Source organism: Paroedura picta, chromosome 9, assembly GCF_049243985.1.
Source record: "Paroedura picta isolate Pp20150507F chromosome 9, Ppicta_v3.0, whole genome shotgun sequence".
In the NCBI taxonomy this organism is placed as follows: Eukaryota; Metazoa; Chordata; class Lepidosauria; order Squamata; family Gekkonidae; genus Paroedura; species Paroedura picta.
In genome coordinates, this window is record NC_135377.1 from 54,132,336 (window position 1) to 54,147,076 (window position 14,741).

At 40.7% G+C, this 14,741-nt stretch overlaps 1 protein-coding gene across 1 annotated transcript in view; it reads right to left on the reverse strand.

Annotated features, from left to right (window-relative positions):
- The window catches only part of TMX3 (thioredoxin related transmembrane protein 3), a 31,170-nt gene extending 16,429 nt beyond the window's left edge, over positions 1-14,741 (reverse strand). The window contains exons 1-7 of the mRNA XM_077352861.1: positions 14,584-14,741; positions 12,184-12,238; positions 7,079-7,118; positions 5,608-5,731; positions 4,917-4,962; positions 3,645-3,725; positions 212-311 (exon numbers count right to left, since the gene is read on the reverse strand). Coding sequence (XP_077208976.1) covers positions 212-311; positions 3,645-3,725; positions 4,917-4,962; positions 5,608-5,731; positions 7,079-7,118; positions 12,184-12,238; positions 14,584-14,629 — 492 coding nt within the window. The 5' untranslated portion in view covers positions 14,630-14,741. The remainder of the gene's footprint in view (positions 1-211; positions 312-3,644; positions 3,726-4,916; positions 4,963-5,607; positions 5,732-7,078; positions 7,119-12,183; positions 12,239-14,583) is intronic.

Consider the following 14,741-nt stretch of genomic DNA (forward strand, 5'->3'; position numbering starts at 1 on the left):
GTATTTAGGACTGAGGTCCTGACTAGTATGGCATCTTTGGGAAGTACACAAAGGAAATATATATATATATATATACACACACACATATATACACATATATACACATATATACACATATATACACATACATACATACATACATACATACATACATACATACATACATACATACATACATACATACATACATACATTTAACAATGTTTCCAACCTTTAATGGTGATTCCCCACCAACGTACACAAAAAGTACCCGGTGCCTCTTCTGTACATGTTCAAACATCTGCTGGCTAGGGAGAGGTCGGATAACAGGCCTGAAGAACACAAAAGGATATAGAGCAATGTCAGCAAGTAAGGGAAAAAAAACAGTTTTCTGACTTACCTTCCTGAGCTCATACTCACTACTGATCATATGCTCCCATAAATTATCTCCTGCTATAGTACAAGTAGGATTTTTCTGTTAGATTGTAGTTTTCTCATCAACAGGTGGACTAACACAACCTCAAAACAATCTATCTTGGACCTGTGGCAAGTTAAGGTAAAAATCACTCTCAGTTGGATCCCCTAAAAGCAGAACATGAAAGGGATCAAAAAGATTCTACAGTAATTTTAAAGCATCAATTAAATTGCATATATACTAGCTTTGTTTTCATTCAAAATTTAAGACTTCAGGTGTCAGATGAAAATACAAGGGAATACCAGCAGGCTTTATCAAAATCTACTAGCATTCTGATTTTCAAAGAAGTATTTTTGTTGACTTAGAAAACTAAGAATTTAAAGAAAATAAATGTTGATAGGTATTTTTCTAAATCACTAGTATCAAGGAGATGTTAAAAAATGTTACATCACCCTACCTGCTCTTACCACTTCAGTAACCATATTTATAGTTGCATCACTACTGGAGTCTAGGTAGAAGCACTTTAAAGACTTAATTAGGAATGCTAAGTGATAATTTCATAATGTGCACAGGAGTGATTCGCCTCAATATTTCCTTCTATGTTTTAAACCATGAATAATTGCAGGAATTGATAACAGGGAAGGATCATTTACTTACTAATTAAGTAACTGATATAATCACCAGGATGATTCCATGTTAATAACTCTTTGGACTTCTAGCACAATGGTTGACGTAGAAGGCAAAGCCAACCACAAAATTTATTTACTTTATTTATTAATCAATTGGTTTTATAGGCCACCGCTCCCAGGCCAGCTGGCTCACAGTGGCTCACAACAATTCATAAAACAATATTACGTTTAAAATTCCCCTCCCACCCACCCTCCCAATTCAACACCCCAAATCAATCCAAGCCCTCCTTCCCTGTGTTGTGCCCATGTTGAGCTAGATATCTCAGGAGAGGTAAAGGGGGGGGGGTTGATCGTCATTACCATTCCTCTCCACAGCCTGGCCTCAACTAAACACCTGGTTGAAGAGCTCCATCTTACATGTGAGGGAATGAGATCATGTGTCATTCTAATACAGATTTGCCAACATTTCAGGAAGAACCTCGGTTTAACAGAATGCCTTTTACATATTGTTCCAAAATATTTTCTTGCACATACGTCTAGTTCCTCAGTGGAGAACCAACAAGGAAAAAACCCCACCCTACAAACATCAGCAGGTGACAGAAAAAGGGTCAGTAGGAGCCATGTCCCCCCCCCCCCCCGGGTGCCATACTGGGTATCCTTGCAGTAAACCATAATCATAGTAACTTTTTAGAGATTCAAGTTACGTTAAATCAGGTTTCATTTTATAGCTCACAAGAGTGAGCTGCTGCAAGTTAGATAAATTGTGGAAGGAAAAGTCTGAAGAAATGTTATATTGTAAACAGTTCATCAAGAACTGTTGATTAATTACGGTATGTGCAGGTTTTACTAAAACCCACTTCTAGCTAGTATTACAATAGGAGACAGCATAAACGAGGGGTTAACCTTGAAGATGAAACTCAAATACTTTGGCCACCTCATGAGAAGGAAGGACTCCCTGGAGAAGAGCCTAATGCTGGGAGCGATCGAGGGCAAAAGAAGAAGGGGACGACAGAGAATGAGGTGGCTGGATGGAGTAACTGAAGCAGTAGGTGCAAACTTAAATGGACTCCAGGGAATGGTAGAGGACAGGAAGGCCTGGAGGATCATTGTCCATGGGGTCGCGATGGGTCGGACACGACTTCACACCTAACAACAACAAACCTTGAAATAATAATATAGAGCTTAATGAATCAAGCTGCTTTGTAGTGATAAATCCATATACCTAATCAGAACTCTCTTCAAGAAAGAATTGAAGTGTTAAGCAATGTGAGAAGTCCATAATATCATAGGAAACTGGGGAGTGCAGAGTAATTCATCACAAGAATAAGGCTGAAACAGGGAAGTGGAGGTAACCAATCTATCAGCAGCAATGGGCTAAAGGGCTCAAATATGTTTGACAAGATAATATAACGTTTTTAAAGCCAAAGCATTATTTCATAGCATCTCTTTTACCTTTGTGTCTAATTATGAACATGGCTCCCACAGTGATTTGAAAAAATATCTGCCTAATGGGTCAATGCACATAAGAAGATTTTTCTACAAATCTGGGAAACTCCCGAGTTTGCTAAAATTCTGGAAAGTTAAAAAACCGAGAGACAAACTTACCTAACTCCCAAGTTGCTGCCTGTGCAAGAAAATGAAGTGGAAAGGAAAGGAGGGATGAGGTAGTAGGGAAGTGGACACAGCAGCAGCAGAGGAGGGGAGAGAAAAAGGAAGAGGAAATGGCCCAGCTGGGAAATAGGGGCTTAGAGCAGAACTTTGCTTGTGCCCTGGGTACCCCAAGGTTGGCCTTCTTGCCACTGCTGGATACACAATGGAGGAATGCTCGACTTGAAGATGAAAGCATGCCTCACACTTTCTGTTCTTAGCTTAGCCCCTCCCTATCAGCTGCTTGGAAGGTTGGTGAGTAGAGGCTTTTCCCAGAAACTACATCAGGCATTTCTTCTGTTCCAACTCCATTCCACCCCCCATTACCAGGCTGGTGGAAGTCACATTGACCCATTATGCACGGGGGTTTTAGCGCACATTCGGGGTGGAATGGCGGCGACTAAAATCACGGATAACGCACGGAGCCGGCTGCAACCGGCTGCAGCTTCGGTGCATGCCGCCAAAAAAGCCGCGTCAGTGAAACGCGGAAGAAAGCGCAGCTTCCGGGTGAGCGGGGCGCAACCAGAAGCGGCGCCCGGATCGGCGCGTGCATAATCGGTTACTCTGGGTTTTGCCGCCGTCGCGCCCCGCCCCGTGTATAACCGGTATGCGTCGCGTCTTCCCCCTCTGCGTTTTCCATGTGACCCGAAATCGCCGTTTCGGCGGCCGTGCATAATGGGCCATTGATCTGCAGGGGAGGGGGAAGGGAAGAAAAATGAACTGGAAGAAGTAGGGTGAGAAGAGAATAAAATAATGGGGGGGGGGAGCAAAAGAACAAACAGTGTGGACCTACAGAGGTGAGGGATTTCCTTTATAATGGTTCCTCTTTGGTATTTTCCTAATAGCAATTTATATCAATGAGTACACTGAACTATACCATTTCTGAGAGCTGGCTTACCCTCCTCCTTCTCTTGCCCCTACATTTACTGAACAGCACCACAGCTCCAAACTGGATAAAAGGCATAAATACGTACCCTGCTACTCTGTTTGCAAACTCAATAATGTCATCTTTGGTCCTCGATCCTCTATAGTTGTACGCTAAGTCACCCTTCAACCTAAATAAAAGATAAACATCCCGGTTGACCATGTCTCAATTATATTATAGGTTGGCTGAGTACTGTATTACCATGTTTTTCGCACAATGAATGAAATTACGTATAAACAAAAAATAATCAGTGGCTAAAGATACAAGTGGGGATCAGCTGCTTTATAAAACTTTTAAAAAGTAGATTTTTCAAAATCTTAATTGCTTGGTATGAAGGGGCAGGAAGAAGCAATGCAGCTTTTCACAGGACTAATTATCTGTTATGTGAGAAGGGAGGGCAGGACAGAATGGAACCCTGGATGTCACCCAGAGCACAGCAGAGGATCAGAACATTTAGTTCCATGTAGCTATCAAGTCATGGCAAGGAGCAACTGGCTAGAACCCAACTCATCCTTGCCTTTTCTTTTTGCCAGCTGGGCTAAAGCTGTTTTACAAATACTTGCAGAGGACATTTCAGCCACCAAGCTTTTCATCTTCTGCTTTCTTCCCCCTCTGCAATAACATAGCTGCGTGATTTTGACATCAAGTTAAAAATAGCCAATCGAAATAAAATTGTTCCTGCTCCAAAACATACACAAAAAGCTAGTTCTGCATGTTTTTTCTATCCACCTTGAATGGAGAAAAAAAATTACACTTTCTTGCTGAGAAAAGCCACACAGGTAGCACTGCAGAAGAATAATGCTAAGGTCTTTTAAAATAGCATTAACACAGTAACATTTTAAGGAGCCAGAGGGCATGTTTTGCAGCAAGATATTGCAATTCAAAGAACTTTTATTACTCACTTCAAAATAACTAAAAGCCCAGAACCCACAAAATGTAGTCCATTATTTAAAATGACATCTATTAATCTTCTGTTAACATTTGTAGTTTGCACATGAGCATACAATATTTCATCTTCCCCCATTAGTCTTTCTCCCACATTCTTTTAACCAAACCACAAATTAAAAATGCATACATACAATTGTTAACTCAAGAACTCTGCAAACAGCAGGAAAGGGGACTTAAATGAAATAGAAAGATTAATCACTTTGGCATGCAAGAATACACAAAGTACAAAGCAGTATGATATGACTTTACAAATTTTTAATGCCTCCTGAATCAGTTACAACCCCAAAAGTGCAGGAGGAGATTTGAAAGAATGTAGAAAGTTGGTAACAAGCCATCAGCATGTTAATATACAACTCCAGAAAGTGAAACTTACAGCTTAATTGTTGGATAGCCTCGAACTCCAAACTCAGATGCAATACCTAAAGAAAACAGTGGTGTACTTTATCATTTACAGATATGTTACTTTCTCTGCCACAGTTCAAATAATGCAAAACATTTTACCAGTATCTTTTCTGAGTGCAATCCTAATATACAGCTTCAAACATCCTACATTTTAAAACTGCTACTTTTATAATCCTATTTTTTATGTATTTTTATTATCTATGAGACTTCTATCCCACCATTTTCTAGACTCACGGCGGCTTACAACATAAAAACCCCATAAAATTTCCACATAAAACCATTCTATCCCAAAGATTGGCAGCCTAAATTTATTCATTTTTATTTATTACCTTTTTATACTACCCTCCTCAGGGTGGTTCATATGAAACATAAAGGAACTATATATCAAACTCTGTTTTTTATATCAAACAGAAATAATGGCAATGGTAATAATAATAATAACAACAACAACAATAACAACAACAACTCGACAACAGAGAAGGTAATTTAAATTTTGTTACATTCAATTTGGAATATATATGGACCAGGGATCTTGCCAGTTCCTTTACTGTGTGGTGTAGTTCATTTCCATTGTGTTTATATTTTAGATAGAGTTAACTTGTCTAATAATTATGCATGATGGCAAAGAGAGCAAGAGACCATCACTTGAACAGCACACTTACTAGAATATGAAGTTGCATCCATCTTTCCAACTTTAACTGGAGATCCAATGCTGCTCATCTCTTTACCAACTTCATTCCACACTGGCTCCAGTTTCTTGCAATGACCACACCAAGGTGCGTAAAACTGAGAAAAAGCCAATAATTAACAGGATTGGGAATCTGGAAACCATCTGTCACACATGTATCTGCAATTTCTATACACTTGTTTCTTTTATTCCTCTGCAACTTCAACTTGTCTATTTAAGTCCTGAAGACAAATAACAGAGACTAATAGTGTAAACCTTGGTTCCCAGCAAAGTAGAATGCAAAGGATGGCACTATTAATAGTTTCATCAGAAGACAGGACTAAGGAAATTTACCACTGTGGTTTAACAAACCTCAGGCATTCTTCATTGCAAGTAGAATAGCCAGGTATTCCTGTAACAATTTGCCTGTATCTTCTGGCAATCACACTGGTGAATTCTGCACACATAACTGGATGTGCACAGAAGCATTTTTGCCTTCCAAATTAATTTAAAGGAGTACCTTATGATCTAGTGCAAGAAGATTGTGACGTTTTTCCTATTCTTTTTCTAAGCCACTAATTGTGAAATCTACTCCATCAGTCCCTTTTCTATATTAGACTTCTAACTTCTATAGTACTGAACAGATATAACAAGTCTGATGGTTCCCTTTGCTCTTCACCATACTTTTCCCAGCTCTACAACTTTTTAAAATTGAAAAACGTTTACTGTAATTATAATCTAGATACATCTACTATTCTGATTCTCTAATGGCTTAGGGCTCCACATTGATACTCTAGGGGATTATTCCCAAACACTCCAGGATTATTCTTGAAATAGCACCTAACTCAGTATCTTTATAGCTGGATAATGTCCTCCATTTTAATCTTTCCCATCTCCTACATACAAAAATATTAGATGCCAGATGGTAAAAAGGGATTTTTTTGTCTTCTTGGCTAAAGATTTATTTCAAAATATGAGAGGATAGTCTCATTTAATAGTATGTTTTTAGAATCTCCACATTAGCCTTATTTGCATTAAACTTGAGAAACTCATTTGTTGGAATAACCTTTTATGTGTGTGTAAGAATAGAACACTTATAAATACACAAATCAACAGTATTTATACAAAAAATCACAACTCGTTAAAATAAATGCATACTGTTTCATATACATAAATGCTCAAGGAGCATTTCAGGGTACAGCTACCATTTTCATTGTTTTGGGGGATTTTTTTTCTTTTACAATATATCTGCACAACAAATACTCAACTGACTGGCAACTTAATTTCTAGATCACCTATCCTACAATGTCAGATTTCTCTAGTGTCCAAAAACTTAGCGTTATATTTAGCATACAGTAAAAAGAATTTGTATCTGTATTTTTAAAGCATTCCCAGAGAATTAAGATAAACATGGATGAATTGTGTAGTTTAAACATGTCTTGGATCTTTACACTCTTTATACTCACATCCACAAGCCAAATGTCATTTTTACGGTTTTCTTTAAACCTTAAAAAAACACACACAAAATCAAATGAAATATAACAATGGAATGCTTCTAGCAGAGATGGACTTTGTTTATTTTAATAAACTGTAAGATGGAGCACAGTTTCTGTACCGTTGATGACTCTCATATTTCACAGCTGAAAAGATATCAATAATACAACATAAAAATTGTATTGTGCCTAAATTGAAAACAGCTATATATGCACAGTACTGTGTTCATTTTAGGCACAACCATAACTTTAAAACATTGGCATCCATTTTTAATTAACGAATATTGGGTGGAAGGGGGGATGATACTAAGCGGGAAAACAGCCCAACAGTAACATCAGAATAATATAGAGGACTTAGGCTACAAGAGATGTAACCGAGCAGATTCAAAGGGCAGTGCATTCCAAGCATATTAATGATTAAAAATGATTAAAGCAGAAAAATAATTTAAGTGTATATCTTTTGATTTCCCATATACAATTCAAATCAGAGAGCAATTCAATACCACAGTCTTATCATATTACTAAATTCTGTTCATGTATCTTTCAACACTGACCTCATCTAGTCCTTAAATTATTCTAAGGCCCAATTCATATGTAATATTACGTATACTACATTTTTAGTGTAGACATATTTTGTTGTTATATATGTAAAGAATGGATTGTATGAGCATGACAATGCATGCCATGTCAATTACAGGGGAACTGAAACTTGTCAGCCCACTGCCACCAACTTAGACACATGGCATATATGCCTAATGGCATATACTAACATGCAAGGTGGTTCCAACTGTAGATAATTCAGAAATATCTTAATCAGAAACACTCCCCAAAAAACCATTTGTATGCTGAACTCATTACAATAGTGCAGAGAAACAAGGTGTACAACCGTAAATCAAAAAGTATTGCCCCAGAGTTCCAGTTCATACATGCATGTTTTTATTCTGAGCAAAACATGCTTAAACATGTCTTTGTAATGAGTGCATGGCTGCACTCTCAGTGGCACACTTTTCTTAGCCTCAATAAAATCAGAGTCCAGTAGCACCTTTAAGACCAACAAACATTTATTCAAGGCGCGAGCTTTTGAGGGCAAGCACCCTTCTTCAGACTTGCACTCGAAAACTCATGCCTTGAATAAATCTTTGTTGGTCTTAAAGGTGCTACTGGACTCTGATTTTATTGTGCTACTTCAGACCAACACGGCTACTCATTTGAATCTTTTCTTAGCCTCGTTAGAGTGCCTTAAAAAAACCTCTGAAAACTGCATTGGTGAAAAAAAGGCCAGGAAAGTTGTGATGCAACAATGCATCTGCATATTCTGCAACGGTAACTGCAACTAATGGCATTTTGTTGGGAAACCTTACCCCATCCACCCTATAACCCTGATCTTTCCCCTTCAGATTTTATTTTGTTCCCAACACTTAAAGAACATTTAAAAGGAACATGATTTGAGTTTCTCGAGGATGCCAAAACTGCTGTTTTGACATGGTGTAAATTGAAGAGTACAGAATTATTCAAAGAAGGGTTAGAGAGATGGAAACACTTCCTTCAGATGTGTATATACCTAGATGGAGAATATGGGAAGAATTAAAAGCTCCACATTATCTTGGTTTTAAAAAGGGGTTTATAATTTTGTAGCAATACTTTGACTTATCCTTCTACTTATGCTTTAATATTTCTACAGTATAATGTACTATTAGAAGGCAAGTGTTATATACCACAATTTCAGTCATATACTATGAGCATATGTACTCAGAATCCGCACAGCCATGGAGTTTTCCTTCAAATGTTGCAACTCACACAGTGAAATTACCAACAAACATACCCAGCGCTTATCCGAAACATTTTAGGTCCATCTAACAAACACAGGATATTTAACCCAATAACAGCAGTTTTCTTTTTGGAAAAATCAAAATAAGCTTCTAACCAGGCTTAAGGTCTTGGTAATCACCTTTAAGGACATATGCAGTCTGGGCGCAGTATACGCCAGGGATCGCCTCGCTGTCTATTCCATTCAAAGGGCTCTAAAAGGTAAAGGTATCCCCTGTGCAAGCACCGAGTCATGTCTGACCCTTGGGGTGATGCCCTCTAGCGTTTTCATGGCAGACTCAATACGGAGTGGTTTTCCAGTTCCTTCCCCAGTCATTACTGTTTAACTCCCAGGAAGCTGGGTACTCATTTTACTGACCTCGGAAGGATGGAAGACTGAGTCAACCTTGAGCCGGCTGCTGGCATTGAACTCCCGGCCTCATGAGCAGAACTTCAGACTGCATGTCTGCTGCCTTGCCACTCTGTGCCACAAGAGGCTCTTTCAAAGGGCTGTACACCCCGCCAATTCCAACTGGCTGGTGATCCCTGGCCCCAAAGAAGCACGTTTTATTTCAACCAGGGCCAGAGCTGGTGGAATGAACTTCCTGAAGAGATCAGAGCCCTGCCCAAGCTACCACAATTCTGCAGGGCCTTTGGTTGCCAATAATGGGTCTAGAGTGTGTGGACAGGTCAGGGACCAGTCATAAAAACCCTTGCTGGATGAGGTTCATTGCACATGGTACCGACTGGAGAACAGAGAGGTAAGTACTCTCATTTTAATTTAACTGCATTGGGCAGGTGGCATGGGGTGTTCCAACCCTATTCCTGGGCCTGTGGAGTTGGCCACTGGGATGTTTCTGATGTTGGGAAGGGGGGGGGGTGATGGAGTGTGATGTCACATCAGTTGGGAGTGTCTGTGTGATGTCACTTCTGGTGACATGTAACTTCCAGGGGTGTGGCAGTGAGGTGTGGCTGGCTGACATCACTTCCAGGATTTTTCATAGCCTAAAGAATGTTTGAAGAGCCTCTTGTGGCGCAGAGTGGTAATGCAGCTGTCTGAAAGCTTTGCCCATGAGGCTAGGAGTTCAACGCCAGCAGCCGGCTCAAGGTTGACTCAGCCTTCCATCCTTCCGAGGTTGGTAAAATAAGTACCCAGCTTGCTGGGAGGTAAACGTTAATGACTGGGGAAGGTACTGGCAAACCACCCCGTATTGAGTCTGCCATGAAACCGCTAGAGGCCGTCACCCCAAGGGTCAGACATGACTCGGTGCTTGCACAGGGGATATCTTTACCTTTAAAGAATGTTTGAGGGGTTTCTCAAAGGTGAAAAGATTGAAAAAGGCTGCACTAATAGGATCTCTCTATTAAAGGCACAGGCATTTTTCTCCACCAGTTGGCAGCTCCATTTGTAACATACATGCAACATTAAACTGGCATAATATGAGAGGAAACTATATTAGGTATGGATGAATTGGGACTCCTTGGTCCAAAGAAAACTTGTCAAGGCCTTTATTAGCATAATCCCTTATTTGTGCAGCACCCATGATCCACGGGGCTGCTCAAGCAGGGAAAGGCAGGGAAAACCCACGTCTTCTAACTTTTTCCACTTGCAGGAATTTGGATACAAGTCTTTTAAACTTTTATTTTATAGTTTAACCAGCATTTTGAAGATGGTAAAGGTAAAGGTATCCCCTGTGCAAGCACCGAGTCATGTCTGACCCTTGGGGTGACGCCCTCCAGCGTTTTCATGGCAGACTCAATACGGGGTGGTTTGCCAGTGCCTTCCCCAGTCATTACCGTTTACCCCCCAGCAAGCTGGGTACTCATTTTACCGACCTCGGAAGGATGGAAGGCTGAGTCGACCTTGAGCCGGCTGCTGGGATTGAACTCCCAACCTCATGGGCAAAGTTTTCAGACGGTTGCCTTACCACTCTGCGCCACAAGAGGCTCTTTGAAGATGGAGTAAAGGTCAATTCTATGATTCAAGTAGATATGTGTTATAAGTATGTAATGCTATTTAGAATCTAATTCACTGTTCTCATGACAGGAAAACAAACCCAGCATGTCTTGTCACTTGTGGGGATGCCTCCATGCCGGGATGAAGATGGATGGGTCTAACATGGTTTTTAATTAAAAGCGTCTGCCATTAATCACTAACTTTACATTTTTATCGACCCAATGTTTTTGTGAACAACAAAGGAATGCTTTGCTTTTCTAGCATTATCATACTGCATATTTGAAATGATGATGCTATTTACTAATTTGCTACTAATTTACTTTCTCCTTATATCTGTATTCTTATGATTCCTGTTCCATTGTCTGAGGAAGTGTACATGCACACAAAAGCTCACACCTTGAATAAATCTTTGCTAGTCTTAAAGGTGCCATTGGACTCAAATTTTGTTGTACGAGTTTGTAAAATAAACAGAAATTTGTTTGTGACTGTTTTTTTTCAATAGATGTAATCAAGAAAGTTAGAGACTGAAACAAGACAGTGGAGAAAGGAATTTTCATACTATTTTTAGACTTTTGAGACTACTCAAGGGACTGCATACTTTCAAATTAATCATATATGTAGAATCCCCTAGATATGCTCTTGGGAGTTTCAGTAACTACTGCACAAAAGGCCCAAATGTACAAAATATGTGAGCAAAATATGTGTTCTGCCCCATGCTAGGTGCATTAGGAAGAAATCCTAGGCAGGTTTGGAAGTAAGCCCTATTTTACTCAATAAATTAAATAATTATCTGCACTACAGCTTTAGGAAACTACCTTATACTTGCATATAAAACACCTCTCATTAAAATTAAAATTTAGACAATTCTCCTTGAGATGATTGCAAAGAAACACTTAATCCAGTGTTTGTCAGCCCATAATGAGTCAAAGTCCTATAAAGCTATTTTAAACTCATTTGTGGAAGGACCTGCTGCTAGAGCACATATATAGAAAGCAAAGACACCATATCCTCTGCCTCTCTTTGCACGCACACAGAGGACCAGCAGGATCATTCAGTGGTAAAAATCATTTGCAGCACCAACAGTTTCAGGGCTCCTTTCTGCATTCCTTCTCTTCCCCTGCCTCACAGCTAACCTACCCTCCAATGCTTCATATATGTTACTACCAGGAATGTCACAAATGTGCTTCCTATAATGTACTTGTAGTTCAGTAGGTGCCTTGCTGTTGCCTGGACATTAAAAAACAAAACTCAAAACTGGAAAGGTTGAACACACAAACTTATGCCAGAATTCATAACAAATATAATGCATACTTACGAGTCATCTAAGTCTTCCACAAAAGAGGAATGTACAGCTAGGATAAATGTTGCAACTGTCCAGGATAAGGGAGGAACAAGAAAGAAAAAGAAAAAAGATATCCTGGTCTATAATATAAAACAAAGCATACAGTGCTTGTTCATCTCTTATCTGATGTCTTTATCTGATAAACTTGGAACCCCCCCCCCCCGAATTAGTTTCCACATAGTATATGCTAAGTAAATGCTCTCTCCAGCTCAGTGGCTTCTAATGCACCTCAAAATAAATTTCATGTTTCTACACTGCAGAAGCCCGATCTGGATAGCCCAGGTTACCTGATCGCGTTAAATTTCAAAAGCAGCATCAGCTGTGGTTAGTATTCATATGGGAGATCACCAAAGGCCAAGGTTGTGATGCAGGGTTGCAACACAGAGTCAGAGAATGGCAAGACACCACTGAATGTCTCTTGCCATGAAAACTCTAGAGGGTCACCATCAGTCAGCTGTAACTTTAGGACATTATTGCTCTCTTGACACATCAGACTATTGCAGCCTTTTTCAAACTTTTGACCACGGAGGAGCCCTTAAAATAATCTTGCACGCTTTGGGGAACCCCAGAAATTACTTCATCTGGCCACTCCTCCCTGTCACGCCCCCACACCTCTGGAAGTGACATGTAACCAGAAGTTGTATCACCACCCACTTTAACAGACAGACAGGGCAAGCAGGGAGACGGACAGGAAGCAGTTTAAGGTGTGAGTAGGCATGCAGCCCTCCACCTCCCAGGCACAGAATCCACAAGAGAACTAATGCTTGGGTGAGGGGAGGGCAATAGCCAAGTCCATTAAGGCGGGAGGGGAACTGCTGCAGATCCTCTCTGAAGCTGACACAAACCCCTAGTTGGGAATCCGAGCTCTACTGGAAGAACTTGGTCTTTTCTTCAACTCATTGTTAAGCTCACTTCCTGCAGCCCTAGTCCACACAATCAATTATTTCCCCCTCTGTTTCTTCAGGCATCTAAGATGTGTCCCCCAAAATAATCTTTTGGAAAATGACTTTTACTATGAGTGTTAAAAAATATTTTCACTGACTGAAGGAAATTTGTATTTTCTTTGGCACTGCTTTTTCCTCTTATATAAGGCAAGCAGGACTTCAGCAGTTGTATAGACTTCCATACCATCCCCAAGCAGAAGCAAATACAGACATTCATTTCTGGCACAAATCCTTTTTATTATATAATAATGTAATTGTTTGGAGTTTAAAATTGAAAATTGTTGTATCATGAAGGGTACAAGAGGTACATTTTCCATATTCCAGTCTTCTGGAATGTTGTAGGAATAATATAGCATCATTTATCCTTAAGAGCCGATTTTTTAAACAGTTGCAGGGGTTTGTATGCGTTGGTATTGAATTTATTAAGTAGGGTGAGAATGGCATTTGCACATAACTGGACAGATGAATGTTAACAAAACTGGGGGATATCATAAAACATGGTAAAGAAAAGCAAACGGTGCCCTATGCTTGTTACATTAAAAAGGCTTTGACTAATAACGATAGTTATTATTTGCACTTTAGATATTGTGTGCCTTCTCTCCAGAACTTAAATTGTTATATGTGTTTATGCACTATTGCTTGTTAAAACTCTGTCCCCCTAAGCTTTCAAAAAATTAAAATACAGTCTCTACTTTACTTACCCATATTGCAGATTGGGTGATAGGGAGACCACTATTCACACATTGTACAGGCAGAAATAGTAACAAGGCTAATAAATAATGCCTTAATGACAATTCGAATGGGTTCCTGCTGGAAATGTGGTTTGCAGATCTGCCCTACTATTACATCCAGAGGAAACTGTGTAGGAGGAGCTTATAATATATAGCCTAATCCCAGGTTGCACATGGCACAAACCCCCAGTTTAATAACCTCCAAGCTGCTCTCCTGCAAGGGCATTGTCAACAGGAAAATATTTTTAAAAAATGAGTACCCCCCCCCACAAAAAAAATGATGGCCAAGAACCACCGGTTCATACCCAATGCTCAGTTGAAAGTGGCATTTATAGGTTGGGCACGACTTCGCAACTAACAACCACCACAGTACCCCTCGAGGACACTTGGACGCCCTCCTCAGTCTCACCGGTGGAGGATGCGCGACTGGGGGGGGGGGGGGCACTGACTAAGAAGGGCTTCGCCACGCTGCCCCTCGCACCGGCTCTCTTGCGAACGCGCTGCCACCGCAGGCGGACAAGCCCAAGGGGCCAGTTCTCAGGAAGGCGCCTCCGAAGCGACACGCCTCCAAAGACTCCCCCCCCCCCTCGGTGGTCAAGTCGGAAACCAAGCGGCTTCCGCCCACCTCGACCGCCCGCTAACCCAGCCCCCCCCCCCCCCCCGCGGCCGCTCCCATCCCGCCCCCTCTCCGCCCATACCAGTCGCCCATAGAAGGCTGCGCCGCTCTCTTTTCGTGGCTACCATACTGACGGGAACCGGCGCCGCCAGCCAGCGACCCTCCGGAAGGGGAAACAGCGCTGTAGTCCCGCCCACTCCCCCGAGCAGCGCAGGCGCTCCGGCCGGTGAAGACCAAAAG